Source organism: Bos indicus, chromosome 10 (assembly GCF_029378745.1).
Source record: "Bos indicus isolate NIAB-ARS_2022 breed Sahiwal x Tharparkar chromosome 10, NIAB-ARS_B.indTharparkar_mat_pri_1.0, whole genome shotgun sequence".
Classification (NCBI taxonomy): Eukaryota; Metazoa; Chordata; class Mammalia; order Artiodactyla; family Bovidae; genus Bos; species Bos indicus.
Genome location: NC_091769.1, coordinates 65,371,217 through 65,384,990, shown reverse-complemented (window position 1 = coordinate 65,384,990; position 13,774 = coordinate 65,371,217). Strand labels below are relative to the sequence as shown.

Sequence of the window (13,774 nt, the reverse complement as noted above, 5' to 3'; positions counted from 1 at the left end):
CAGTTCAAAAGCATCAGTTCTTCAGCATTCAGCTTTCTTTATAGTCCCAACTCTTTCTTAATTTAGTTTCTTTTAATTTAATTGTATATGAGTGTTAAATAGTTTAACAGGTATTAACGTTTTTTCTTGTGCCAAAATATATTGGGGGGAAATAGTTACTTTTCTTGGAATGTATTTGGGTGTGTGGTTGGGATGTAGTTTTTTTGTTTTTGTTTTCTCTCAAGTTAAGTGTTACTCATGGATATTTTCTTTTCCAGGCTCTTCTTTACCTAGGATAGTGGTTTTTGTTCTTTTTCGTTCCATCTTACTTCTCACCACCCCTTAGCCTCAACATGCTTCTGCAGCCTCATATACCTCACCTTTCTCACCAACTTTATCATCAGAATGTCCATTGCTCAAAGCTGGGCTAAGAATCCACCAACTCCATGTCATTATTTATACGTCCTTTTGATTCCAGTCCCCAGGGTCCTCTATGTTCTCTGAATGCTTACAGAGAGTACATACTCTGTTATATGTGTGTCATGCTTCCTTTGTCATGTGTGTGTCTACTTTAAGCATTATTAGTTACCCTGTGTATTCTGCCTCTGCTGCCTTCTATATTAGCTTTTAAGGGCAGTGTTTTCTCAGCTGTTTGGTATTTTAGGATTTCTTTAGTATTACTTATCACATAACAGGCACGTAGTATTTAACTAATTGTTCATATTAAATACCTAGTTGCTTAGTTTTCTGCTTGTAATTTCTCTCAAGGCAGTCCTGCAGATTTTTAAGTGTTTTGTTTGTTTTTTTAATAGATGTAAAAAAAGATTGGTCTGACCATGCTCTGTGGTGGGAAAAGAAGAGAACTTGGCTTCTCAAGACGCATTGGACCTTGGATAAGTATGGCATTCAGGCAGATGCTAAGCTTCAGTTCACCCCCCAGCACAAGCTGCTCCGCCTGCAACTTCCCAACATGAAGTATGTGAAGGTGAAAGTGAATTTCTCTGATAGAGTCTTCAAAGCTGTTTCTGACATCTGTAAGACATTTAGTAAGTACTATATCAGTTCTTCATGAAATTATGGGTTGTATGATATGTATATGGCTGACATTGAGGAGTAGGGATTGGGGTGAGCAATCTGTGCTTGTGTGTATGTGAAATTATTACTTTATTCTTTAACGTTTTTACATTTAAGATAAAGAAATACTGAGTTAAACTAGAACAGGAGTCTGGTAGAGCTCTTTGCTTTCTAGAAGTATATCGTATATTTATTATTATTGAATACCTCCTTCTGATGACTTTATTTTTATGGAAAGGAGAAGGGAGCAATCAGAGCAATGTAGCTTTTGTAGTGTTTCAGTGCAAATCAGTATTTGCATTGATTCAGGCAGATTGTGTCACTTCCTTCACTGAAGGGCTGACACAGTTCCTAAGGAAATGACCACGTGTGTTGGCATCCTTCCTTAACCAGTCTACAGTTTGACCACTCTTGTAGCAGTTCTGTTTATGTTTTCTGAAATGAGATGTGGATTACGTTTGGTTGACCCAGTTCTGTCATATGACAGGAAGTATTTAACCATCAGAGAAAATCTGAATCACTGTCATCATTAGTACATAATTCTGTCATACCATAGATTTGGGGGAAATACAGGACATTACTGTTTTGATCTAATAACTCAAATTGCAAGGTTTTTTTATGTTTAATGGAATTTCTAAGAAGAAAAATAAAAATACAGAAAAATATTAAGACCTATGTAGCATTCACCTAAATATCATCTAGAATTAATAGTTGATATTTTGTCATTTGCTAAACTTTTAAAGTCAAATAATATAGGTAAAGTTCTTGATTCGTATTCTTGTCTAATTTCCCTTTATAAAGCAGCTACTGTCATAAGGTTAGTGTGTATCTTTCCAGTACTTTTGAAAATACATAAAGACACATACATACACATATTCATATCTGTGAGTGTATATACTCAAAAAATATGTTACTGTAGTTGTTGTACAGTATCTTACATTATTTTGTACATGTGTGGTGGAATTTCTCTTTTGTGTTGGTGTAGAAGTAGAAGGTAGAATTGTTTTGTTTTAAGTGTATACATAATTCATTTCAGATACTGCCAAATTGCACTCCCAAGTGGTTATACCAGTTTACATTCCAACTCGCACTGTGTGAAAACCCACTGCCCGAAGCCATCACTAACACATGAATGTTGTCAGTTTTTATTGTTTGTTTCTCTGAGTGAAAAAAATTTTAGTTTATAAAGATAACTATGTTTTTATGTCTTAACTGGCCATTTCAGTTTCTTTTTTGAATTGCTTGTTTATATCACTTATCAATTTTTTTTAATTAATAAACTTTTTTTAGAGTAGTTTTAGGTTCACAGCAAGATGGAACAGAAAGTACATTTTTACTTTCAGAAAAATGTACCTATTTACTCTCATAGCAGAAAGTACCTGTTTACTCTCATTCCCACACATACAGCCTCCCCACTGTCAACACTCCACACCAGCATGGGACATTTGTTATAAGGATAAACCTTCATTAACACATCATTATGACCCAGACTGCATGGTTTACATTAGGGTTTACTCTTGATATTGTATAGTCCACAAGTTTGGACGAATGTATAACCATTATTATAATACCATACAGAATAGTTTTACTGTTCTGTAAATCAGTGCTCTGCCTTTTCATCCCTCCACTACCAACCCATGGCAACAGTTCATCTCTTTACTGTCTCCATAATTCTGCTTTTTACAGAATGTCGTACAATTGGAATCATACAATATATAGCTTTTTCAGATTATCTTTTGCTTAGTAATACAGATTTAAATTTCCTTCATGTCCTTTGATGGCTTGATAACTCATTTTTTTAAAGCGCTGAATAATATCCCATTGTCTGGATGTGCCAGTTTATTTTCCACACCTACTCACAGATATCTTAGTTGTTTCCAAGTTTTGCAACTAGAATAAAGGTGCCGTAAACATTTATGTGCAGATTTTTTTGTGAACATGTGGCTTTTACTCCTTTGGGTAGATTCTAAGGAGAATGGTTGTTGGACCATATGGTAGGAAAATGCTTAGTTTTGTGGGAAACTGCTAAACTGTCTTCCAAAGTAGCCATGTCATGCTGTGTTCACATTCAGTAGTGCTCTAAATCCTCACCAGCATTTGGTGGTGTCTGTGTTCTCGATTGTGGACACTCTGATCAATGTGTAGTGGCTTAGCACTGTTATAATTTTGCATTTTAATTATGACATAAAATGTCGGACATATTTTTATATGTTCATTTGCCACCTATGCATCTTTGGTGAGGTGTCTGTTTAAAAGTTTGTGACCTATTTTTTAGTCAAGCTTTTTGTTTTTTTTTACTGTTATATTTTAATAGTTCTTTGTATACTTTGGGTAACAATCCTTTGTCAGATATGACTTGCAAATATTTTATCCTGGTCAGTGGCTTTTCTTTTTCTTTGGCAGTTTCTTTCACAGAGCAGAAATTTTTAATTTTTATAAAGTCTAGCATATCAGTTATTTCTTTAATAGTATGGTGTGTAATTATTTTTTATAAATACATTATTGAATTTGATTTTCTAGTAGTTTATTAAATATTTTTGCATTTATGTTCATTAGAGATATTGTTCTATAGTTTTCTTGCAGTGTCTCTGTTTGATTTTAGCATTAAAAGTAATGCTAGCCTCATAGAATGCGTTAGGAAGTATTTCCTCTGCTTCTGTCTTCTGAAAGAGATTGTAGAATATTAGTATAATTTCTTCCTCAAAGGTCAAGGAGGAAAGCTCCTTGACATGGGTTTTGGCAATGATTTTTTGGATATAGCATCTAAAGCACAGGCAAAAATAAACAGGTGGGATTACATCAAACAACAAAATTTGTATGCAGCAAAAGAAATGATCAGCAAAATGAAATATAATCTATGGAATAGGAAAAAATATCTGCAATCCATATATTTTATAAGGAGTTAATATCCAAAATATATAAAGAGCTCCATATCAAAATCCCCCCAAAATGGGCAAAAGACCTGAATAGACATTTTCCAAAGGAGTTTTACAAATGGTCAACGAGGTACTTGAAAATGTGCACATCACCACTGATCATTAGGAAAATACAAATTAAAACCACAGGAGATATAGCTTACATTTGTTAAAATTCAGTTCAGTTCAGTCGTTCAGTCGTTCAGTCGTGTCTGACTCTTTGCGACCCCATGGACTACAAGCACGCCGGGCTTCCCTGTCCATCACCAACTCCTGGAGCTTGCTCAAACTCATGTCCATCGAGTCAGCGATGTTAGTCTTGTTAGAATGGCTGTATCATCACAAAGCCAAGTGATAAAATGCTGGCAAGGATGTAGAGAAGAGAACCCTTGTGCACTCTTGGTGGGACTGTAAATTGGTGTAGCCACTATGGAAAACTGTGGAGGGTCCTCAAAAAACTAAAAGTAGACTACCATATGACCCAGCATTTCCACTTCTGGGAACATATCCAAAGGAAATTCAAACATTGGGTCAAAGAGGTAACTGCACCCCCATGTTCATAGCAGCATTATTTATAATAGCCAAGACATGTAAACAAGGTCAAAAGGTGCAAGATAAGTTAAGTACTTGGGAAGGTGGTATATGCATGTTGACGAGAGCTAACGCTACTGTATGGTTTATTTGGAAGTTGTTAAGAGAGTAGGTCATAAGTTCTTAACGCAAGGAAAATACTGTGGTGATCAGTATATGTAAGTTCACAGTATATGTACGTCAAGTCATTATGCTGTACACCTTAAACTTACACAGTGTTGTATGACATACCTGAGGTATGTCAGGCATACCTCAATAAAACTAGAAAAAATGTTTGGTAGAATTTAAGTGAACCAGTCTGGCCCTAGTGCTTTCTGTTTTGGAAGGTTATTATTGATTCAATTTTTTTAATAGGTAAAGGCTTACTCAGATTGTCTGTTTCTTTTCTTGTGTGACTTTTGGCCGACTACTTTCTTAGTTTTTTATTTGGTAAAAATTATCTTGGTTTTCTTTTGTTATATAAGAAAATGCTCCTGTGTCGTGATTAAATGAGGTTCTTTGTTATATTTTACTTTCCTTTTTTAAAGAAACACTTCTGGCAAAAGCATGCCAGAACTTACATAAAAGCTCTTTTATATAAGGTGAGTTCTGACATGCAGGCTTTACAAGTGAAGAGCCTTATTAAGAGTAAATGGAGAGTTCATTTGTGTCATTTTTTAGATGCCACATGTAAGTGATACATGAATATTTCTCCTTGTCTGACTTTACTTCATATTCTGATGTGTCCTGGCCTAGTTTTAAGTTTATTCTGTTTTTATTGTAATTCTTAGATTTATGGATTTACAGTTATCAAATTTGTGTAATTTTCAACCATTAGTTCTTCAAATAATTTTTGGTGTCCCTTCCCACACTTGCTATCATTTGCTGGACTTGTTTCATATATGCTAGAGCAATTGTTATTCTTCTGTAAGTTGCTGATGTTCTTTTCCTTTTTTTGGTCTTTATTCTCAGTTTCATCTTGGATAGTGTTCACTGCTATCTTCAAATTCATTGATGTTCTGTTAATCCCATCCAGTATTCATTTCAGATGTAGTTTTCATCACTACAAGTTTGGTTTTGGCATTTTAAAAATACATAAATTTTAATTTGTTTTCATTATTTGTATGGCTTTCCTTTCTTAAACACGTGGAGTGTACTTAAAATAGCCATTTTCATATCTTTGATTACTGATTCTATAATTGTTTATATAATCAATTCTATAATTGATTATATAATCTGTTATACCGCTCCCTCCAACTTTACTCCTGCCTCTTTTTTGTCTGGTAATTTCTGTTTGAATGTTAGAGTCTGTTAATTTTACACTGTTGGCTGGATTTCTTTGTGTATTCCTTTAAGTAATGTTGGGGTTTTGTTTTTTTTTCTGCTAGATTTTTCAGTCAGATTACCTGGAATCAGTTGAATCCTTTTGATACTTGCTTTTAAGCGTTAAGGGCAAGTCCATTAGTCTGGAGCTGATTTTCTTCTGGGGATTCTTCTCAATATCCAGTGTGTTAGGAAAACTTTACCTCACAGGTACACAGATCTGTATTCACCCAGATCCCAGAGGATCCCTGCAGATCTCCAGAGCTCTCTTCTCTCTGGTACTCTGACCCACAAATTCTAGTCATCTTGGCCTCCCTGGGTTCCATCTCAGATGTCTCAACTCAGCAAGACCTGACTCCGTTTGCCCCTCCCCACCCTGAACTACTTCTAGACAGTAAACTGGTATACTCAAACAGCTCATTGTTTTTTTTCTCTCCTCTCCTGTGCTCCTTGTTGTCTAATATCTGAAAAACTTTCTTTCTTATTCCTTTATTGTTTAAATAAAGCAGGAGGCTAAATCACATTCTTATTACTCTGTCTTGTTGTTAGTTGCTAAGTCGTGTCCAACTCTTTGCAACCCCATGGACTGAAGCACACCAGGCTTCCTGTCCTCCACTGTCCCCTGGAGTTTGCTCACATTCATGTCCATTGAGTTGATGATGCCATCCAACCATCTCATCCTCTCTGTTGCCCCCTTCTCCTCCTGCCTTCAATCTTACCCAGCATCAGGGTCTTTTCTAATGATTGAGTCAGCTCTTTGCATCAGGTGGCCAAAGTATTGGAGCTTCAGCTTCAGCATCAGTCCTTCCAGTGAATATTCAGGGTTGATTTCTTTAGGATTGACTGGTTTGATCTCCTTGTTAGCTTCTAGAGGCCTCCTAAATTCCTTGACTTGTGACCCTCCTCCTTTTTCAAAGTCAGCAATAGCAAGTCCAGCTCTTCTTACTTCTCAAGTCTATATGACCTCTCCTGTCTTATCTCTCCTCTGCTTCCTTCTGCCTTTCTTTTCTGTTAGGCAGGCTTCTTGTAATTGCTTTGGACCCACTGAGAGAATTCAGGATAATCTCCCTAAAATCAGTTGATCAGTAACCTTAATTCCATTTGCAAAGTCTCTTCACAGCAGTTGCTAGATTAGTGCATGATTGTATAACCAGGAGCAAAAATTTTAAGGGGCTGTCTCTAGAATTCTGCCTGCCACAGATTCCTTTCTATAATGTCTTATCAGTCACCGATTTTCCATTCATACAGATACCTGATAGGAAGCTCTAGTTGAATGGGGTTTAGCTTGTTTAGCTTGTCCCTCTAAGGGGTATTAGACATTGAGCAAACCTTTTCAAATGTCAGTATCTAAAGGATCTTTTCTCTGGGGCTTTTCAGATTTTCCTCTAAGGAATCCTAAAGGGCTTGTATCTAAGGGGTAGGTGTAATTTAGTATGGGACAGGATTCATTTTTCTTGTCTCTCTTTGGAGCACATGATCATGCTTGATGTTTAGCATAGTGAGTCCATGTGTTTCCCATTGGTGTTTCCTGCAGACACCTTGATTTTGTGTTTACTAAGAATTTGCTTGTCTCCCATCTGGCTTTTGTCTCAACATTTTTCTGATGTTGCTGATCTGATGTTTTTCTCCTTGTTTTGTCCTTTTAGGTTCATATTTTATTTCTCTACATTTTGGTATGATTTTTTGGAAAAGAGTGAAAGTAAATGCAAGAACTCAACCTACATGTTTAATTGGAAACTCTTAAGAAAACTCTGCTTTTAAACAAAATCTGTTTTATTATTTTACCTGAGTACCCTTCTCCCCTCCTTCATTTCCCATTTCCTCAGCCCCATAATTTTTGAGATACATATGCACTATGTATATTACATAATTATATAGGTAATTTATGTTACCTGTCTTCCACTAGACTTGTACTCTACTTGATAACATTGATTTTGAACCTTGGATTTTATTGCTGTATAGTTTATCATTTTGTTATAAATAGATCCTAGATCACTGTTTTGTGTGCTGCTGCTGCTGCTGCTAAGTTGCATCAGTCGTGTCTGACTCTGTGCGACCCCATGGACTGCAGCCTACCAGGCTCCTCCGCCCTTGGGCTTTTCCAAGCAAGAGTACTGGAGTGGGGTGCCATTGCCTTCTCTGACTGTTTTTTGTAGTGACTCATAAATGCTGCTATCTCTTTATTATTGAACTATAATTTAGCATAAAGGAAAGGCAGCATTGTATTTTGGTATGCCCATTTTAAAGATTTTACATCTCATAGTCCTGTAAGTGTATTTTATCTTAATCTAAATCTTATTTAATTATTTGTGTTCTTCACCAAGCCCACTCTTACACATGTGATTCAGATTCCTAAATTCACTAGTTTAATTTCTTCCTGATGTAAGACACAGAGTAAATACATAAGTCCTAAGTTCCTGTAGCATTAAAATAGTATCGCATATGGATTTACCTTTTTTGGTTATTGCTGTAATGAAATGAAAATCACTTACTCACAGACTTCATGTGTAGCCAACAGCTACCTTGCTGCATATAGAACCGTCTATCATTAGAGAAATAAGATGTCGTTCTCCTCTTCCTACCCTTTCCCTTAGCTGCAAGTTCTCAAGAAAAAGTTGGAATCAAAATTACCTGTAGATATTTAAAATTGAGATACGACTGACACATAAACGTAAACATCAGGTGTACAACATAATGATTCTGTGTTTATATGTATTGTGACATGATCACCACAATAAGTTTAGTTAACATCCATCACTAGAACTTTTATAAAACAAGCTGTTGGAGCCCCCAAGTCACTAAGAGTATTATCTGGGTGTGTGACCTAAACATATGTTTTTAATATAATTACTTTTACATCACAAGCAGTTCTCACAGGCACATGTAGTTAGGAGCTGCTTCATCTGCCTATGAGCAAAAAGCTAGTTAACAGTTAACAGTACTCATTTTTCTAAAAATGTTCATGGCTGGTTTGTGAGCTGACAGGAAATGGCCCATGAACAAAAATCTCAAAGGATGAATCATGTAGTGCAGTGATTCTCAAGAAGAAAGGACGTACTAGAGATTTAGGAGGCGTGCTGCTTGCTTTCCTCTCTCCCACCAAACTTGGTAATGGTGAACTGTGGTAGAAGCAGGTCATATCTCAGGCGTGATTAGCTTTATGTCCTATGTACTTTTTAGATTTTCCACCCTGTACCAGTTTATGATTTGCTTTGGAGAAATGAATGGGTGGAGAGACAGATTACCACCACCACCCTGCCCCCACTTAATACTGAAGTAGAGGAGACAAGTGATTATTCAGAAGCTTGGAATTTTCTAATGTTTTTATTTACTCCCAGCATGGCAGTGGTGGCATTTAGAGCTGAGGTACACTGAGAATTGAAAGTACAATCCATAAATCATTAGATCTCTTAGCATGCTAAATCTTGTTTCTTTTAAAAGTATTCTAGGCCATTATGATTCAGTTCTGTTAATTAAATAAATATGGCTCAAAAGACATACTTGAAATATCTTCTGAATTTCTGAATCTACATAGTACAACTTAACACTACTGATTCAAATCCCCAAAATTACTTTCAAGGATAAATAGGTTACCTTTGTTATGGAATTGTGTCCTTGGGCTCTTTAATCAATAGAAATTGAAAAGAGGAATTCAGGCATGGCTTTATTGGGACTCATGCTATTCCAGAGCAAAAACAGGTAACAAGTCCCCTTGCTCATTCTCTGAGGGAGGGTGGGATCCTTAAGTGGGGATCTGGTGGGAGCAGATCTGTGGGTTGGGCTGGAGGGCTGGTTAGGTGATCTGCTCACCCCTTGGTGCTGTGTGCAGGGATCATGCTCAGTACCCTCCTTCAGCTCCCAGCACCTGCAAAATGAAAGTTGGTTTGAGGCCTTTTTGTATCTTATTGTTCATAATTGCCCTGACTGCGCGTGCATGCAGTTGTTTTTAATTCCTTATAAGTTCTTTGTTGCTTGAGGAGACATTTGTCCAGGTGCAAGCACTCCGGTAAAGGGTCCGAGGTCCCAGCCCTATCTCAACTTGAATATACAAGATGAAGAAAATCTTTGATTTTTAATTTTATGACTTTAGCTAAAGAAGTCACTGTACTACTTTTAACTTTAAAAAGACCTGCCTGGAAGCTTAAGTGACAGAATTTAAGGAACAAACATTTATTTTTAATATCATCTCTGCTGTTTAGTACCTAAGATGTTCATCTGCTCTTTGGTAAAGTATTTGTTCAGGACAATTTTACTACTAATTCCATGTTCATGTTTCAGAGAAGTATTCACCCCGAAATAGCAAATAAGTACAAAACAAAACCTAATGTATACCAGAGTGTTCCTAATAGTAAACTTCAAATAACCAACAGAGAAACAAAAAAAAATCCATTTAGTTATTGAAAGATTTGGATTTCTTTTTTAAACATGGTTTAAGGTGTAAATGAGTAAAAAAGTTCAGTGTGGTTTGCAGTGGTATCTACCATGTTAACTTTTATATGCAAAATAACTTTGATCTGAAGAAAATGAAAGTCACTCAGTTGTGTCCGACTTTTTGCAACCCCATGGACTCTACAGTCCATGGAATTCTCCAGGCCAGAACACTGGAGTGGGTAGCTGTTCCCTTCTCCAGGGGATCTTCCCAACCCAGGGATAGAACCCAGGTCTACGTCATTGCAGGTGGATTCTTGTACCAGCTGAGCTACCAGGGAAGCCCTGATTTGAAGAAATTTAGGAGAAGGCAGTGGCACCCCACTCCAGTACTCTTGCCTGGAAAATCCCATGGACAGAGGAGCCTGGTAGGCTGCAGTCCATGGGGTCGCTACGAGTCAGACACGACTGAGCGACTTCACTTTCACTTTTCACTTTGATGCATTGGAGAAGGAAATGGCAACCCACTCCAGTGTTCTTGCCTGGAGAATCCCAGGGACGGGGGAGCCTGGTGGGCTGCCATCTGTGGGGTCTCATAGAGTCCGACACGACTGAAGTGACTTAGCAGTAGCAGCAGCAGTAGAAAAATGAGCAAAGGAAGGAATAATATAAATAGCTAAAAACCCATGGGGAAGTATAGATTATCACTAATAATCAAAGAAATGTAAATTAAAACAAGGAGATAAACATACTGTTTTAAAAATAAAGCTTTAAAAAAATAATACACATGCCCAAGTTGCTACATTTTGGCCTTAAAATTCATTTAACCTTTGATCCAGTAATTCTATTCCAGTGAATTTCTAAAGAGATAAAATGTGGAAAAGTAGATATATATAGATGTTTGCAGAACCATTATTTATAATGGGCACAGTTTTGTACATCTGTTAAGAATCACTGAATCACATAGTCATATTCCATTTTTCACAAACAGGGTTTAAATGTCTTAATACTTTCTTGTAATTTCCAAATGTATACCATGATTGTATATTTTTTTAAATTAGTAAAAAACATTAATACCTAATACTTACGAAGTAGTTATTGTGTGTCAGGCCCTGTGCAATCATTGAATTTTCATAAACACCTCCTGTGGTGGTAGTTTCATTTTACATATGAGGAAACTTGGATGCTAGTAGGCTAATTAGTAGCTTTCCCAAGTCATGCAGCTAATAGTGTAGCTGAGATGTGAATCCAGGTAGTTTGGCTGTGTGCTTCTGCCTCAAATTGTGCATCATCAGCTCTGCAGCAGTGTGGCCGATCCTAGTTCTAATTTTCCTCTAGATAAAAAGCTTCCTGAGTTCCTAATACTGGGTGGAGTTCCTAATACACAGTGGAGACTGTGGGTTTCTGAAAGTACAGATTACCTGCTGTCAAACTCTGATCCAGTGACTTAGCAGTCTGCAGCATTACAAGTTACGCCGGGACTTGGATTTCATTGTCTGTTCTCCTCATACTGACAGATGGCGTAGATGCCACCAAACACTCCAAGAACACAACTAGCACTTCTTTCTGCTGCTTTTTTTCCTTGGCTTTCCCTCTCTTTACATTTTATTTTTTAATTAACTTAATTTTTGTATAATTGATGTACAATAAACTCTACTCATTTAAAGTGTACAGTTGAATGAGTTTGACAAATGTTTCCATCTCTGAAACTATTAATACTACAATCAGGATATAGAACATTTCCATTAACTATCAAACTCTAGCCTAACAGTCATTGATCTGCTCTGTCACTGTAGATTTGCTGTCATTTTCTGGAATGTTGTGAATGAAATCATGCAGTATATGTACCCTTTTCTAATTGGCTTCTTCTACTTAGATAATAATTTTGAGATGCATTCATGTTATTGAATATATCAGTAGTATTGTGGGGTTTTTTTTACTGATGACTTGTATTACATTCTAAGAGTAGTGTTCACTGATACGAAAATATAACATGTTCTTCCACCTGTGTTACTTCTATTGAGTTTTGTGAGTAAAACTATTATAAATATGCTTTTCATTTTCTTAAATAAGAGGGGAGTGTCTAACTTTATAAAGAACATGTTTAACTTTATAAAGAACTGCCAAGGTGTTTTCAAAATTTTGCATTTCATGTTCCCAGCAACTGAGTATAAGAGTTCCACTTACTCTCCATCCTTACCAACACTGGGTATTATCAGTCTTATTCATATTGGCCACTCTGATGGGTGTATTTGTGTCTTGTCGTTTTAATTTGCATTTCGTGACCATTAATGTTGAGCATCTTTGCATATGCTTCTTGGCTATTCTTATGTATTCTGTGGTGAAATGCCTATCCAAATCTTCAGCCCACTGGTCTGCTTATTATTAAGTTGAATGGGTTCTTTATATATTTTGGATACAACTCTTTTGTCAGATATAATATATTATGTGAATATTTTGTCCCAGTATACAGCTTGCCTTTTTGTTTTCACAACAGTTTTTTTTTCTTATAGTAAAGGGCAGTTGTTGGGGTTTTTTTTGTTTTTTAATAAGGGGTGTGGGTATCCTATCTAAGAAATATTTGTCTACTTAAATTTTCTTTAGGTCTATGATGTGCTCAGTTGCTCAGTCGTGTCCAATTCGCTGCAATCCCATGGACCGTAGCCCACCAGGCTCCTCTGTCCATGGGATTTTTTAGGCAAGAATGCTGGAGTGGGTTGCCATTTAATCCTCCAGGGGATCTTCCAAATCCAGGAATCAGACCCTTGTCTTCTACATTGTCAGGCAGATTCTTTACCACTGTGCCACCTGGGAAGCCCAGGCCTATGATACATAAAATTAATTTTTGCATATTGCATTAGATGAGAGCTAATGTTCTTTTTGAAAAATACATGAGTCTCTCATTTAGCACTGTTTATTGAAGAGATTAAAAAAAAGCAAGAGAGTTCCAGAAAAAAATCTACTTCTGCTTTATTGACTACACCAAAGCCTTTGACTGTGGATCACAACAAACTGAAAAATTCTTAAGTGATGGGATTGCCAGACCACCTTACCTGCCTTCTGAGAAATCAGTATGCAGGTCAAGAAGCAGCAGTTAGAACTGGACATGTAACAACAGACTGGTTCCAAATCGGGAAAGGAGTACGTCAAGGCTGTATATTGTCACCCTGCTTATTTAACTTCTATGCAGAGTGTATTATGAGAAATGCCAGTCTGGATGAAGCACAAGCTGGAATCAAGATTGCCAGGAGAAATATCAATAGCTTCAGATACGCAGGTGACACCACCCTTATGGCAGAAAGCGAAGAACTGAAGAAACTGATGAAAATGAAAGAGAAGAGTGAAAAAGTTGTCTTAAAACTCAACATTCAGAAAACTAGGATCATGGCATCTGGTCCCATCACTTCATGGCAAATAGACAGGGAAACAGTGACAGACTTTATTTTGGGGGGCTCCAAAATCACTGCAGATGGTGACTGCAGCCATGAAATTAAAAGATGCTTGTTCCTTGGAAGAAAAGCTGTGACCAACCTAGACAGCATATT

General features: G+C 36.8%; 1 protein-coding gene across 7 annotated transcripts in view; it reads left to right on the top strand.

Moving 5' to 3' along the window:
- Window positions 1–13,774, top strand: part of FERMT2 (FERM domain containing kindlin 2) — a 77,039-nt gene that overhangs the window by 27,538 nt on the left and 35,727 nt on the right. For all 7 annotated transcript variants that reach the window (XM_070797615.1, XM_019968923.2, XM_019968922.2 and 4 more), the window contains exon 3: window positions 792–1,025. In XM_070797615.1, coding sequence (XP_070653716.1) covers window positions 792–1,025 — 234 coding nt within the window. The remainder of the gene's footprint in view (window positions 1–791; window positions 1,026–13,774) is intronic.